This window comes from Panthera tigris, chromosome B3 (assembly GCF_018350195.1).
Source record: "Panthera tigris isolate Pti1 chromosome B3, P.tigris_Pti1_mat1.1, whole genome shotgun sequence".
NCBI lineage: Eukaryota > Metazoa > Chordata > Mammalia > Carnivora > Felidae > Panthera > Panthera tigris.
Window position 1 is genome coordinate 114,081,157 of NC_056665.1, and position 16,492 is coordinate 114,097,648.

The 16,492-nt window shown below is 51.4% G+C and overlaps 1 protein-coding gene across 6 annotated transcripts in view; it reads right to left on the reverse strand.

Moving 5' to 3' along the window:
* The window catches only part of ACTN1 (actinin alpha 1), a 94,824-nt gene that overhangs the window by 49,107 nt on the left and 29,225 nt on the right, over positions 1-16,492 (reverse strand). For 2 of the 6 annotated variants that reach the window (XM_042989969.1, XM_042989968.1), the window contains exon 1: positions 3,897-4,130. The exons of 3 other annotated variants lie outside the window; for them this stretch is intronic. In XM_042989969.1, coding sequence (XP_042845903.1) covers positions 3,897-4,115 — 219 coding nt within the window. In that variant the 5' untranslated portion in view covers positions 4,116-4,130. Of the gene's footprint in view, positions 1-3,896; positions 4,131-14,382; positions 14,443-16,492 lie in introns of those variants that run through there. One more of the 6 variants, XM_042989972.1, reaches the window with a different exon arrangement.

Sequence of the window (16,492 nt, forward strand, 5' to 3'; positions counted from 1 at the left end):
TCTCATTCAAATGAAGGGCAGAGGGCCATTTATTGCCTTAGTCCCCACCAGGCCAGGCCCCATTGGACCTTCCCCTTGCTCCAACTGCATCATCACTGGGTCCCTCTTTGGCTCACAGACTAAAGAGATAGAGGGAACCAGTGGGCTTTCTGTGGATGCACGCAGTTGCAGAAATGGGCTCGGGAAACATGCTTGGGGCGCCATGCTGGAAGTGCTCGCAGGTTTCCTTTCCCATTTCACCCTCCTCCAGCCCTGCGGCAAGTTCTGAGGGCGCTGGACAGAGAGAGGGGGGCTAGCGGAGAACCTGGACCCCGTTCAACCTCTCACTGACCTTGAATTATCTACCCGTATCCCATCTGGATTACCCCATAGGCATGACTCGGAGGCTGAACCTTTAAAGTCCAGCGGCGTTCACAGCCTTGATCTTGGTGGAAGAAGAGAGTGCAAAACACGAGATGCTGAAGCACAGGAAGGTCACTCTACAGAGTGAGCATCTAAGAGCCTGGAAGGGTTCATTCTAAAGAAGACAATGCAACCACTTCTGGTCAGGTGGGCACCTTGGGCCAGTGACACAACAGGGCTCTGCCTCAAGGCACTCATCTGTAGAATGCGGGGTAATATGATGGGGGTAATAAGAGCATGGGGTTGGAGGGGCCAGTAAGACGATCTGTTCAAAACATTGAAAAGAGCCTGGAAGAGAGTGACTGCTTAATAATTACCTATCATTACTGCTACCACACTAATTAGAGTTATTGCAAGCTCCTGCTGCCCAACATATTTCACCAAAGAATGTTAGAGCTGGGAAAGACGCTAACATCACCCAAGTCAAAGCCTCGCTTCACAATGGAGGACACACGACCAGAGAAGGCAAGTGGCTTTTCCCAGGCCACAAAGTTGGGTGTGTTCACAAACCAGCCAGCCTCCTGACTCCCAACCCCACACACTTTCTGTTCCACCAGGACATCGTAGATTTCAGATTCAGGTACAGGTGGGCTGAATCTTGTGGAGTATCATTGAAAATGGGTCACTATGAAGTGAAAATACCAACCAGACAGGATCTGGATGACTCCGGTCAGCACTGGCACAGAGTCTGAGCTGATGAAACGTCAACAGAGCTGGCGTGGGGTGGGCAGCCTCTCCGGGGGCCGGGGGCAGCGTGGTGGAGAGGGGTGAGGGAAGCAGAGCCACAACACAGGCAGGTGACCACCAAGACATGGGAAAGCGTTCTGGATGGTGAGCGGATCAGAAACACGTCTTTGCAGGGAACTCTGGGAACTGGGGCTCTTTGACCAGGAGGACAGAAGAGAGGGCTCAGAGGCCACCCCAAATAGCTGGAAGATCTTCCTGTGGATGAGCAAATCAGCTTGCTGGGTGCAGCCCCAGGCGGGACAAGGCAGAAGCAAAGAGCAAGCCTGACCTGCATCTAGTCCCAGCTCTGCCCCTGAGTGATCCTGAACAAGGGACGTCACTTCTCCCACCCTCAATCTCCACATCTGTAAAATGGGTATAAGAAGAGAACCCACCTTGAAGGATGGTGAGGATCAATACAGCAACACGTGGCAACTGCTAAGTACAACCACGCACACATCAGGTTCAATGAATGGTCACTAGGTGGAGGACAGGAAGCTTCCGGGAAGGCTGGAGTTCAATGTAATAAACAGACCTAATGTTGGATGTACAGTGTGCTATCTGCCAAAGGTATGTGCTTGGTGAGGGTGCTAGGAAAGGATCCAAGCACCCCTGGGGGCCGTACTAAGTAAGGTCCCTTATAACTCTGATTCTTTGAGAGACCAAGGCAGTCCTTGTTCCCTTAGAGATATGTTTAAGGAGCTCAGTTACCAAGAGTCACACTTAAATGTCTAAACAGGGCTTCTCAGCCTCCGTACTATTGACATTTGGGGCTGGTGACTTCTTTGTTAGGGGTGGGGGACCTGTTCTATGCATCACAGGATGTTCAGCAACATCCCTAGCCCCTCCTGTGAGACTCCAGCAACAACTCCCCATCTCAAGTTGTGACAACCAAAACTCACCCCTAGCTGAGAACCTACAGAAGACAAACATATGCCCTAAATAATAAGATTAGCAGCTAACGTCGCCTAAGCACTTACTTCTGGGTATTGTACCCCCCTTTAAATCCTGTATCTTCACGGCAACACTGCGAAGCAGGTGCTATTATTCTTTGCCATTTTACAGATGAGGAAACTAAGGCTCAAGGAGGTTGAATGCATGAGCAAAAGGGGCAAAGGTAAGAAAAGTCGGACTGGATAGTCCTCACCGCCACGTACGCTCACGTGTCTTTCTTAAAACATTGGCCCTCTTGGGGACAGCAACATGGGCACAGAGAAGAGGTTGCCAGGGTACAAGACGGCAGGTGACAACTGGAACCCAGCTTCAGTATGAGAGTGGGGGTGACGAGGGGACAGGAGCAGCCTCTGCCCCATTTCACATGGGAACATAGGCCCTCGGTTGCCAGCTCTCCAATGAAGGGGAGCTAGAAATCCGGCCCTTTTATATGAATCCCCTAGTTTTTAAATGCTCATACCATTTAAAAATAAGACATCCCACAAGCCCCCAAAAAGCTGTCACCAGGATAACTCTGAATTCAGACTCATAGGGTCCCACGGCATCTGGCTGGCTTAGTCGATAGAGCATGCAACTCTTGACCTTGGGGTTGTGAGTTCAAGACCCATGTTGGATGTAGAGATTACTTAAAAATAAAATGTTTTTTTAAAAGGCAGGAGGGGCACCTGGGTGGCTCAGTCAGTGAAACGTCCGACGTCAGCTCAGGTCATGATCTTGCGGTCCGTGGGTTTGAGCCCCTCATCGGGCTCTGTACTGACAGCTCAGAGCCTTGAGTCTGCTTCGGATTCTCTGTCTCCCTCTCTCTCTGCTCCTCCCCTGCTGGTGCTCTGTCTTTCTCAAAAATAAACATTAAAAAAAATTTTTTTGATAAAAAAAAGAAAAAGAAAAGACTCAGGGTCTCTGGCTCCACAGTGGGAAAACATGAAATCTCTGTAAGTCTCCTAACAAAAGAAGCAGCACACGCAGGAACATCCAGTGTGTTGACCACAAGAACACAGCAGTGCTTAGCACAGTCCCCTTCTCACACCACAGCTGACACCAGCCATCTAGGGATCTGGCAGTAGGGGCTGACGGGACTTCCTGTCAGAGGTAGCAGGGGCTCCACTCATTTGGGCCTGATCAAGGACTGATCCCTGTCACCACGGATGACAATTAGATGTGCCACGCACACCGCCACACTTTGTGAACTGAAACAAAGGAACCAATGTTCATTTACTACATTTGCAAAAATCAGTTTCTGCTAATTCCCACCGCAGGGTGTGTACAGTGACGAGGCCTCAACACGTCACAGTGGGCCGACTGGGTACAACCCCCGGGGAAAGAACTACAATGGGCTCATGCCTAGGGTGGGGCACTATTCTGGGCAAATGACACTGAAGACAGAAAAGACCACGCGTGTGAAAATGTTTTTGCCAGCATTACTGGAGAGGAAGAGATTAGAAATGGCCCCAAATTATATTAATAAAGTATCAGTAAATTATGATTCATCCACTCAGTGGAACACTATACAGCCAAAATGAGGGGTTCTGAAATCATAGACTATTATGGGAAAAAAAAAAAAAAAAACCTTAGATATAATTAACAAAAAGCGGGATACAGAACTGTGTGTGCTGCGGGTTTGAAACTACGTGAGTGATCACACAAGCAGGAAAAGCACCTGAAACAAAACACATCCGAACGTGCACAGTGCTGGCACTCCAGTAACTAATGTCCGTGACTTTGTCTGCTTCCCTTGTCCAGGCGTCCGCAAACGTCGCTGGTTGTTAACGATCTGCTTCCCCCTGCTAGCACTTTCCTTTCTGATGTTTACTCACCTCTGCGCACAATCCAGGCCGTCCGCTCTTGGCTGACCTCACCAGAGAAGCCTCCGTTGACAAAGGTGCCTTTTCTACTGGTGGCGCAACAGAGTAAACAAGATAACCCACCTGCAGCCAAATAAGGCCGGCTTGGCGGCGGTGGGGGGAGAGCAGCGCCGCCTCACTGAGCCGGCGGGGCCCAGGCTCACGTGCTGACCACGCCTCTCCCAGGCACATCCTCCTGCTCTCCTGGGATCATTCTGGGGGAGCTATTGTTCAGAGGACAGGGGTCAGGAAACCTGGTCAGCCAGGTGTGCGTGCGATCCCGGATAAGTCACCTCCACCCCTCCCAGCTACGGGACCCCAAATAAGTCCCTCACACCTTGCAGGCTGGAATCCAGCAACTTTCCCCAGCATAACATGCCTGATTAAAAGACAGAAGCACAGGGGCACCTGGATGGCTCGGTCAGTTAAGCGTCCGACTTCAGCTCGGGTCATGATCTCATGGCTTGTGAGTTCGAGCCCTGCGTCAGGCTCTGTGCTGACAGCTCAGAGCCTGGAGCCTGTTTCAGATTCTGTCTCTGTCTCTCTCTCTCTGTCCCTCCCCAGCTTGTGCTCTGTCTCTCGTTCTCTCTATATATATAGAGAGAGAGAGAGACATTTTTAAAAATTAAAAATAAAAATAAGGGCACCTGGGTGGCTCAATTGGTTAAGCGTCCGACTTCAGCTCAGGTCATGATCTCACGGTCCGTGAGTTCGAGCCCCGCGTCGGGCTCTGTGCTGACAGCTCAGAGTCTGGAGCCTGTTTCAGATTCTGTGTCTCCCTCTCTCTCTGACCCTCCCCCGTTCATGCTCTGTCTCTCTCTGTCTCAAAAATAAACGTTAAAAAAATTTTTTTAAAAATTTAAAAATAAACATAAAAAAAATAAAAGCAGCACAAATGGGAGCTACACTGTGATGTATAGACAGCATAATGTATAGAATTATCAAGAATCGCTATTGTGCACCTGAAACTAATGGAATGCTGTGTGTCAACTAGACTTCAATTAAACAATAAAAGACAGCACAGCCAAATAGAGCACCAGGGACAATCTTTTGTTCCTGTGTAGGGCTGATTCTGATGGGCGGGCTCCACTGCTTATCAAAAGAGGCCAATAAATTCCATAGGGATAGTCTCATCTCAAAGGACTCAAAGTATGATCAGTGTTTCAGTCTCAAGACCGCGAGCTCCTACCCTCACAAGTGGACACTGTCAGTAGTTTACAGGATCATCCACGAAGGCTTTACGCCAGAGTATCCCTGGAAGGACACACAAGGACCTGCAACAGTGGCTCCCTCCAGGGAAGGGATCTGGGGCCTCCCGGCTGAGGAGGGAAGGACATTTGCTTTTCACAGAATACCCTTTTGTTTCTTTTGAATTTTATACCATACACAGTCATTACCTAGTTTAAAAAAAAAAAAAAAAAAAAAAGAGCTCCGCAAATATTAGAAAAGTGTGCCTAGGGGAGGTGGAGCTGGGTGGCTCAGCCGGTTGAGCATCCGACTTCAATCCAGGTCATGATCTTAACAGTTCGTGGGTTCAGGCCCCACGTCCGGCTCTGTGCTGACAGCTCGGAGCCTGGAGCCTGCTTCGGATTCTGTGTCTCCCTCTCTCTCTGCCCCTCCCCTGCTCATGCTCTATCTCTCTCTGTCTCTCAAAAATAAATAAATGCTAAAAAAATTAAAAAAAAAATTTTTTTTTTAAAGTCTGCCTGAAAACATGTACACTTATCTAAGTCAGACCTCTGGGGTAGGATATAGGGAACTTCCCATTTCTCTGGGAATTTTTTTTTTGTGGGGGAGAGGGATCAGTGCTCATGTATTATCGGGGGGTGGGGGGGGGGAAACACAGAAATTTCCAAAATAAAAAAGAACAATAAAAAAGATAAAAAAAAGGAAAAAAGTATCCCATGGATGTGAAAAACTTTCAAGTGCTTCATCAGGGTCAACTATTACCAAGAAAGTCATCGTTAGGGGCGAAGACGAGGATAAACCATCCACCCCCCTGATAGTCAGTACCCGTTAACTGCGGAGGAAGATGAAGGGCAAAACGCCCCTGGCCAAGTGGCCCCAGAAAACCCCCCATCTAGGATCTAAGCGTCTTAAAGATGAAATATGGCTTCTCCTTCTCAATCCCCCTCCCTGCAGTAGAACAACCAGGAACCTGATCTAGGCTCTAAGTAAAACGTCAGGTCTTCAACCCCGAGACCCCCCACCCCCCTGCCCTGCGGGTGCTCAGATGCCAGCCTGGGTCCACCCCTCCTCTGCCGCCGCTGGCTGCAGTGGGAGAGCGTCAGGCCAGGGCCCCCCTGAAAGGGCCAGGCCAGCACACGTGCACAGGGCTCAGTTCTCTGCAGCAGCTGCCGGCACAGCCAGGGTACCTTCTCTCCCTCGGGCCACCCTAGAGACCCTCTGGTACCCACACGCTGCCAGTGCCGCCAGGGCGTGGGCACTGGTTGGTGTTTCTAGGCGAAGAGCTGCCCGGAAGTGATCTCAGATGCCCGCTGTTCTGGTAACATAAACAGGAGTATCTGGTTAACTGATCAAGGGCACGCTGCCAGCCTTTCAAAGCAAGCTGTCAGCTGGCTCGCTCAAAGATGAAAAGCAGAGTCTTCAAGAACACCTCCACCCAGATCTATTTACTTTCTCCCCACCTGGGAGTGGTTGCTGACGAAGTTGAGAACCACCAGGCAGTTTCCTCTGTTTGGAAAGGGTACCTCTAACAGCTTGGCCCCCCCACCCCCCGCCCCAGGTCATCTAAGTGTTGGGGTCCTGGAAACTCAGGGCGGCGGGGACATCCAAGGGAGCTAGCTAGACTTTCGAACTGGGCGGAGCTGGTTCACCTCTCACTAGCTTTCTTTGGACAGGATTCTCAGTCTCAGGCTCAAGATGCCCACCTGTAAAATGGGAATAACAAGACCTACACAGCCCAGCATCAGAAAGGACCAAATTATATCTCACAAGCTCAATTAAAGACATCCTGGTGCTGTGTTCACAGCAGGCACTTAAAAATTTTTTTAATCTAGAGGCAAACCATAAGAAACTCTTAAATACAGAGAACAAACTGAGGGTTGCTGGGGCGTGGGGGATGGGGAATGGGCTAGATGGGGGATGGGCATTAACGAGGGCACTTGTTAGGATTAGGGCACTGGGTGTTAAATCCAAGTGATGAATCACTAAATGCTACTCCGGAAACCATTATTACCCTATACGTTAACTAACTTGGATTTAAATACAATTAAAAAAAAAAATCTTCACCCAGCTGGCCTCTGTCACTCGCTGGCAACGTGACTTTAATTAACCTGTCGAGGCCTCAGTCGCTTCACCTGACAAATGGGGACACATAATATCCCTACTTTGCAGATTGTTGTCAAAATGAGGGCAATGGAAGCAAAACAGAACAGAGCCAGAGCCCAGAAATGTCTGCGGTCACACGGCTCTCACTTCCCATCCCTTTCTGTTCAATCAAGGTTAATCATTCACAGAGCTCCACAGGCCGAAGGAAAGAGGTCCTGTTATTTCACCACTGATGGGGAAACCTCGAGACCAGCCTCCCAGCCGGAGTGGGGAGACTAGAGAGGGGAGCAGGAACCTGTTTCCTGGTTTATGTCCACCTGTAGCCCATGTCCGGAGACAAAAGGGTCACCACGGAGTAAGGGGGCCACATGGCTCATCCTGCAAAGTGGTTTGACCTAACGAACACGCTCCGGTTAGAGAGCCCAGGCACCCCCTTCCTGACAAGGACCCCAGAAAGTAGATCGTGGCCTGGATAGCTCAGCACCTTTCCGCCAGTGTGGATGGAACCTGCAGGCTCCTGAGATAATCTGGAGCCGTTTTAAAAGTCAGGTGGTGGGGCACCTGGGTGGCTCGGTAGGTTAAGTGTCCGACTTCAGCTCAGGTCATGATCTTGCGGTTCGTGGGTTTGAGCCCCGCATTGGGCTCTGTGCTGACAGCCCAGAGCCTGAAGCCTGCTTCAAATTCTGTGTCTCCGTCTCTCTCTGCCCCTCCCCCACTTGTGTTCTGTCTCTCTCTCTCTCTCTCAAAAATGAATAAACATTTCAAAAAAAAAAAAAAAAGTCAGGTGGCACATGATCTCAGTGAAGCAGCAAGGACTGTCCTCTTAGCTTGTAGCCAGTAAGAGTCGGCTGCCCCCGCCAATCTACCACCTCCACAGCCTGGCCTGGCTTCTTCCAGAGACCAAATGACGACAATCTAGCCATCAGCAGGCTCTGTCAACTATGGCCTTTGTAAACCGGATTCACTGATCTGTTTCCACATCAGTAAGACAAAGACACATCTGAGTGTCTCTCCTACTTGGTTGTTGTGAGGGAGTGTTGTGTGAGCTACTACAATGGTCTTAGCCCAGTGCTGGACACACATGAAGTGCTCACTAAATGTTGAAATCCACAGAAAGCAGAGTACTGGTTGCTTAGGGCTGGAAGCAGGGGAGAAAGGGGGTGCAGCTAAGGGGCACGGGGTCTCTTTTTGAGGTGATGAAAATGTTCTCAAACGAACAGTGGTGCTGGTTGCACAGCTATGAATATGCTAACAACCATTCAACCATACCCTCCAAATGGGTGAACCGTATGTAAATTATATCTCAAAAAAGTTATTATAAATAAAATAAAATAAAATAATAAAAAATAAAATAAAATAAAATAAAATAAAATAAAATAAAATAAAATAAAATATCCAGACCCCACTAAGCCTTTTACCAAGATGTTGTTGTTGTTCTTTACCCATTAGTCCCACTGGCAAGAAACCAGCCAAAAAGGCAGGCCCTGGACCATCCCCCTCTCCAGGCACTGAGGTCACTGATGGGACTACCCAGCTACTGACAGTGGCCCAAAAGCAAGCGAGGATGAAGATTCCAAGGTGAGAGGGGCTGCTCTCATCTTTGGCCACATGGAGCACTTGAGCCAGGCCTGAACTGTGAGCCTGAGGTACCACTGGCCTTGACCAAGCCTCCCCAAGGAGGAACTACTCTGAAGGGCAGGTCACAGCCCGGGGCATCTCCTCCTTCGGGCCACACTTCACACCAGTCCACAGCAGGGCGACACCGTGCTCTGGAGGCCACCGTGAGAACAACCTAACCTGCCCCCACCGCTGCCCCTGGGCTTGGTCCCGCCTGTAACACCTCCCCCATGTCTGGAGTCCAACGTCTGGAGCCCTTGCAGGTCTGATAACGCACAGGCCTCGGCAGGCCATAGCTCACAGAAGTAGCCCACGCATTCCTTTCCCAAAGAAGGAAAAGCCACCCAAAAGTGAGGTCATTTGGTTTTTCTGGCTCAGATGTTGACAGCTATGGGCCACTCGGTTCCACAGAAAACTTCCCGGATGACAAAGGATTTGGCCCAGCCTGGCATTCAGAAAATATGGGGATCTGTGGTCTGACTGAGTGGACCCTAACTGGACTCCTCTGCGTAGCTGAGGGGTGACCCCTTGACTTCATATCTCAGAGCCTCGATCTGTGAAAGCACGCTCAGCAGAAATGGTCCTGCAAGAGGAAGGAAGCAAACTGTATTCGAAATGATCAGCTGGCCAAAAGGTCACCTCGGTGCCTGGAGTGTTCCTGAGTCTGGGCCAGCAGGATCTAGCAGGCACTGTGCCCCAGCTCCTCCCGGCCCCAGACTCCTTGACCCAGTCAAGGGCACATGACCAATAGGACCCCAGACTTAAGCCAATGCCACAGTGTTACCACCTCCCTCCTCAGAACCTGCCACCCAGCAGCCACAGGACCTCACGCCAAACACAGGTAGAAACATGGCCTCCCAAGGGAAAGCTCAAAGCTCCGGGGGAATCCAGAGCCCTCAGGAAGGCAGACACACCCCGAGAAGAAAGCAGGGTTTGGGGCACAAGCTCAGAGCCCCACAAGTATGGAAGTGTGACAAGCCACAAGGAATCACCCCAGTGACTGGTGGCCTGGCAGGTGGGGTGGAGCACAGACTTCCTAAGAGGCATCAACAGACCGTGTCTATACCCTGCCACTCCCTGTGACAGAAACCTCCATAATTCTCATCTATGACAGCAATTACCCTCTGCCTAAGAGGAAGTTTCTGGTTCCTGAAGCACTGAATGGAGGAAGGGAACAAGAGGCGTGGCGCTTTGAGTTCCTCCTGAGTTGCATATAAAACAATAATTTATCTCTCTACATGGAACAGACTGGTAAGCAGTTAGGATGTCACTGGGGTGGAGGGACCCAGGAGCCCTCACGCCCTGCTGGAGGGCACACTGCAGCCATTCTAGAGCTCAGTCCAGCACTATATTGTGAAATAGGATGTGCACCTACCCCACTACCCACAATTCCTGCCAGGAAATCCATCCCCCTCCAAGAAATCCTCCCGTGGGGAACGCTGGGTATGTAGGAGAATGTTCATCATTCCATTAGCTGTGCTGGCAGGGGAGGGCTCGGGGACGATTTCCGTGTTCACTGTAGGAAGACCGTGGGGTAAAAATGTGACTCATGTGACCTTGCACAGACCTGCAATGACAGTGGGCCACGAGCCGAGGGCCTAATTAAGTCCGTTCTCTTTACTTGAAGTCCAAGAAAATAGTTTCTTCTCCCCAAACCCAAACACAGATCAGCACATCATAAAGCAACACAGAAATCCCAAAACCCCTTTATTAAGGGGCCAAAGACAACACGTGAGCCAAGGAAAACCCCACCCAGGCCCAGACCGATGTGGCCTACTGCCGTCACTGTCCCTGCAGCCTGTCCACTAGACCTGTCAGAAGTGTGGGAACCGGCAGCCAGCACAGCAGGCCTGTTGGCCAGGTAGCCAGCCAACAAGTCAGCGTGGCCAGCCCGGCTCGAGGGACAGGGCAGCCAGGGGTTCAGCAGCAGGAAGCAGGAAGCAGGAAGCAGGAGGCTGGGGAACAGGAATGTGTCTGCAGAGAAGTCCACATTTCCAGAAGGGTGAGAAAGGGCCGCTGCAGGTAGATCTGACCAGGACCCTCCAACTCTGCTGGGACAGCGCAGGACATGGGGGGCTTCTGAGTGAATGTATTCAGAGCCTTCCTTGAAGCTGTGAGATCTACACCCCTCTGTCCCCCAGCACAGGACTTACCCTCAGAAACTGTGCAGTGGGAGAAAAAAGCTGCAGGGAGCAGGGACAGCCAGTGAGCACCACAGCCGTCCCCAAACCTCGGTCCAGAGAAAAACAGTGTCCAGCCCTCACGATGGGGGCACTGAAGCAAAGTGGACCTCTGGTCCAGAGGGGAGGAGAGAGGGAAGGAGATCAAAGATGTTGGCTATTATTATCACTCAGAGAGGCATTTACCACCTCAGCAAATCTGCTCAACAATCCTATGCTAGAGGAGGAGACTGACGGTCAAAGGGGTTACACAACCTTCCCTGTCACACAGCTAGGCAGAGGCAGAACTGACATTTGAACAGGGGTCTATAGGACACCCAAGCCTGAGCCCTGTCCACTATGCTGGTGCTGAGGCTTCCAGGCAAGCCTTCTACCTTCAGAGTGGCAAGTAATGAGGGATCTGACAGCACCACCTGCCCCCACCACCCAGCTTTGCCCACCATCCTGCACCAGTCCCGGGTCTGCTCAGAGCCACGCGGGTACCTGTGCGGCTGTCCTCAGGCAGTCCCTGGGCCTGGATCAGGGAGGTAGCTAAAGGGCAGCCCAGGACACCAGGCTAAGAATCACCACCCCCCCACCCCCAGTGCTCATCCAGCCACGAGAGAAGGTCCTGGACCTGGTGGCTCCCAAGGGATGCAGAATGGGCTAGGCAAGTTTTTCTTTTAAGTCTCAGTTTTAAGGAGGGGGAAAGAGGTTTGAACTCCTGTCTCTTTTGGCTTTCTGAACACAAAGCCCATTGAGAGAGACCAGGAATATAATTAAAATGACAGCCAAGGCGGGGGTGTGTATGCCAGAGTGTGGGCAACTGGCTTGTTGGGGCTTGGACTGGCCTGATGTCAGCAGCCTCCCCTACAGCGGTCCACTGTGGGTGCTCCTGACTCGCGCAGGCTCCAGGATCCCCCGGCCTGTGAGCCAGGAGCCAGATTCGCATGGGGGTCACACGATGAGCTCCTAATTCAAGGAGCCTTTAGTCTGCCGGGGATGCCAAATGTTAATCAAAAAGTTGTATCAATGGGGGCGCCTGGGTGGCTCAGTTGGTTAAGCATCTGACTTTGGCTCAGGTCATGATCTCACAGTTCACAAGTTCAAGCCCTGGGTCGGGCTCTGTGCTGACAGCTCAGAGCCTGGAACCTGCTTCAGATTCTAACTCCCTCTTTCTCTGCCCCTCCCCAGCTCGTGCACTCTCTCTCAAAAATAAACATTAAAAAAAAAAAAAAAAAAACCTCGTATCAATGACTGTATATTTGCAAACTGAGTTTAAAGGCATACGGGAAAAGTTTCAGAAGGTGTAAGGCTAAAACAGGGCCCTAACCCCGTCGTGCGTATGTGTGTGTGAGCAGGTGTGTGTACCCACACCCAACTGCTGCCCTGAGGAAGTCAGTGAATTTTTAAAGCCGAGGAATTTTAATTAGATGAAAAGACTGTAAATGTGAAGAGAGATCATATAATTTATCATCCAAACCAGGGCACTTAAAAACAAAAGGAGGGGCTATTAATAATTACATCAGGGTAACAGGTGCAAACCAAGACATATGGTGGCCCTACGCACATGTGTGGGGTTGGGCATGGTCAGGAGGGTGATGCCGCCCAAGCAGAGGAAATCAAAGGGCAAAGTCCTCAGGGACGACACCGGCTCAAACCACTAGAAAATGGCCATGGGGCTGGTGCAGGAGGAGGGGAGAGGGAGGCCAGAGGCTGGAGGTCAGCAGGCCGCAGGGGCCTGACGCTCGTGCATGATGTTAGGACGGTTTCTCCTGAGAACAATGGAAGCCACTGGAGAGCCCTGTTTGATTTCAGCCAAGGGTCGGGGGTGAGAATGAGGCGGGTCCAGGAATCAGGTGTTGGTTTACAAATACTACGCCCGCACCTTGGAAAGAGACTCCTAGTTTTGGCGTGAACAACAGATCAGAGGCGGACAAGAATGTCAGCAGACACCAATCAGGAGACCATACGAATGTCCAGGCAAGAGATAAAGGTGACTTGGGGTGGGGCGTGGGGAGGGTGAAGACAGAGAAGCAGGCGGACAAGTACACTTGGGGGTTAGGGACCTCACCCCCAGATTTGGCACCTGAGCCAAAAGATGCATGGATGGATGGAAGGATGGATGGATGGATGGGCGAAGATGTCATCCACTAAAGCCCAGCTCTCCACCACACTCCCCTGCCCACCCAGACACTGCAAGCCGCTCACCACGGCTACAAAAGAGGGTCCACAGCCCTCAGCCGGACAGTCTAAGTTGAAGGTCAGAATGGAAGGATCTGAGAGAGCAGAACGCCCTCCCAAGCCCACTGTCGAGGGCTCTGTCAGTAGCAGCACAATTCAATCCTCCCAACCTCCCTATGAGGTAGGTAGCATCATTAATCCCATTTTACAAATGAGAAAGCTCACAAAGTCACTCAAGGTCACATCGAACAGTACACAGAGGAGCCAGAATTCAGGCTGCAGAGCCCCTGCTTCTAACCACAAGCTCAGTCTGCCTGGACCTCCGCTCCCTCGACTCCCCTGCCAGCCCAGGCCCAGCAGCAGGCCACATGCACAAGCCCAGAGTGAGGCTCCTCCCCTCTCACTGCCCCCCACCCCCAGCCCACCTCACCCCAACCCAGGCAGATCACCCTCCTGGAGTGGGCCCAGCACAGGCAGTGCCTAAAGCTCCCAGCTAGAGGTGATCTTACTGTGTGGTCAGGACGGACAACCTTGGCCTTAGAACAGCCTGAAGAGAACAAGTACAGGGCCTCCCTCTCCCCTGGAAGCCTCTCCATCAAAACCCAGAGAAAATCAGGCTGAAATCATTAAGAGCCTCTAAAGGGGAAACTGGAAACTGGGGGGAACGCCAAGGACCTAAACTGGTCTTCCTTTAACGGACCAAGCCAGCCTGGGGAATAAGGAAGCAGGAGAGGCAGTATAGCCCTTGCACCTCGAGTGGCTGGCTGACCCCGGCAATACCACTCCTCACTTCCTGCACACTTTGCTTCCACCATCTGAGCCGGGGGGCCGGCCCTGCCTGTGCTTCTAGAAGTCTTTCTGGACAGAACCGTAATGGGAGAAGGGCAGGAGAAGTGGTCACTACCTACCCTCAGGAGTTCCAGGATTCCCCCAATGTCCCTGAGAAGGTGTTTGAGCCCAGTCCACCTGGCCCGTGCCGCCTCCCCACCCTCCTTCTATCTGTGGATCCCAGTGGCTCTGGGACAAAGCCCACAGCTCACCCTGCTCACGTGGGCCCTGGCTTTCAGAAGGCACATCTGGGGAAGTGTCCTGGTGGGTGCCCCCCCACCCCACCACCTGTGCACCATGGCTGGTCTCTGCAGGCCTCCCTCGAGGGGCAGAAGGATGCCCCTGTTCCCCCTCTGCCACCACTGGGGCATGTTACTCACCTCCTTCCTGTCACCCCACCTCTCTTCATCCCCCACCTTTTCCATGCCTTAGTAGAATGTTTGCAGACACAATGGACACAGGCACTAGAAGATCTGAGTTCTAATTCTGTTCCACCACAAGGGAGCGCAGGGCCTCGGGTCTGCCCCTTAAGCCTCACACTCTCACTTCAAAGTCTCCCACTTTATGTGGGGCCATACCTGCCTCCCAGCTGCCCTAATGGGCTCTTGTTAAATCAGATGATACCACCACTGGGAGAGGACTCTGAGAGCAGCGAATGTGAGTTTCCCAAATTGACCTAATTATAAAACATGCTGAAAATGCAGATTCCACCCCAACAACGGGCACTCTGGTTCAGGAGTTCTGGGTGGGACCCATGAATCAGAATTTTAACAAGTAACAAGCACTCCAAGCGAATCCTATAATCGAGCAAGTTTGGGCAACTCTGGGCTGGAGAAACATGGAGGAAGTCTCTATCACCTCCCCTCCTGTGTAGAGAAGGACAAGAGGAGTTTGCGGAAAGCCTATCTTGGCTTTGTGCATACATAAAATCACCACCCTGCCCACACTTGGGGAGCCCACCAGGCACAGGACACTAACCTGGATGGTTTACATCCCTCATCCCATTTAGTCCTGGCAACGACCCTACAGGATAGATTGAAAAAGAAACCAAGGCTCAGAGTAAGGACCTGCTCAAGGTCACAAGAGTAAGATGGCAGAGGGCTTCTCTTCGCCCCAGAAGTGCCAACACCGAAGCTGACTCTGCTCAACACCCTGTGGCCCCCACAAGATGGACTCTTCTGCGGAGAAGGGGGGCAGGGGAGGAGGGGTTAGAAAGGAGACAGCTGCAGGCAGGACTTCCCCCCTCCCCTCCTCTGAGCCTGGACGTGACCCATGCGTGGCTGGTCCCCACCACTCTATCCTGCAGGAGAAAGGGGCGCTCCACTGCCTGGACGTGGAGGCTGCTATTTCCTGTCCCCAAATAGGAGGGAGACGGGGATCCTGGAGTCTGCAAACTAGGAAGGTAGGGGGACCCACCTAAGGCACAATCACACAGCAACTTAACTGGGGGAAGAGTTCTGAGCCAGAATGCCTGGCACAGAAGTGAGGGGCTCGGGCACCCCAAGGGTCTGGCAGGTTCGCTGCCGTCGGGCAGAGCCCACTTCAGATCTTCTGTCCCCCTTCTCTCTGCCCCTCCCTTGCTCGCTTGCTCTCTCTCAAAAATAAGCAAACAGCTGGGCGCCTGGATGGCTCAGTCAGTTAAGCGTCCGACTCGATTTTTGGCTCAGGTTATATGATTTTATGGTGTCATGAGTTTGAGCCCCACATCTGGCTCTGTGCGCTGACCATACGGAGCCTGCTTGGGATTCCCTGTCTTCCTTGCTTCCTGCCCCTCCCCCACTCACACCTTGTAAATAAATAAATAAATAAGAGGGGATAAACAAAATGTGGTGTATACACACAATGGAATATTAGTCGGCCATAAAAAGGAAGGGAATTCTGACACATGCTATCACATGGATGAACCTTGAGGACATTATGCTAAGAGAATGAGCCAGACACAAAAGGACAAATACTGTCTGACTCCCCTTTGATGAAGTACCTAAAGCCGTCAAATTCTCAAAGACGGTAGATGCTGGTTGTCGGGGCTGGGGGAGGAAGGGATGGGGAGTGAGTGTTTAATGAGTACAGAGTTTCGGTTTGGCCAGATGTCAAGAGTTCTGGAGACGGACGGTGGTGATGGCTGCACAACAGTGGGAATGCGCTTAATGTCACTGACCTGCACACTTAAAAATGGCAAAAATGATAAATTTCATGTTATATATATTTTACCACAAACCACCTCTCTCTCTCCCTCCCTCTCTCTCTCTCTCTCTCTCTCTCTCTCTCTCTCTATATATATATATATATATATATATGCATAGAGAGATGCAGGTTAAACATAAACTTGCATGTGGGCATCGGAAAATAACCCTATTACCTGTGGGGAAGCATTTTTTGGGTTGTTTGTTTTTACCGTGAACATGTTACACTTTCCTAATAAAACCAAAAGAGACCCTGGAGACTTCTCAACAAAACCGTTTCAAATCGTGACCCATTTCGGTGTCTGAG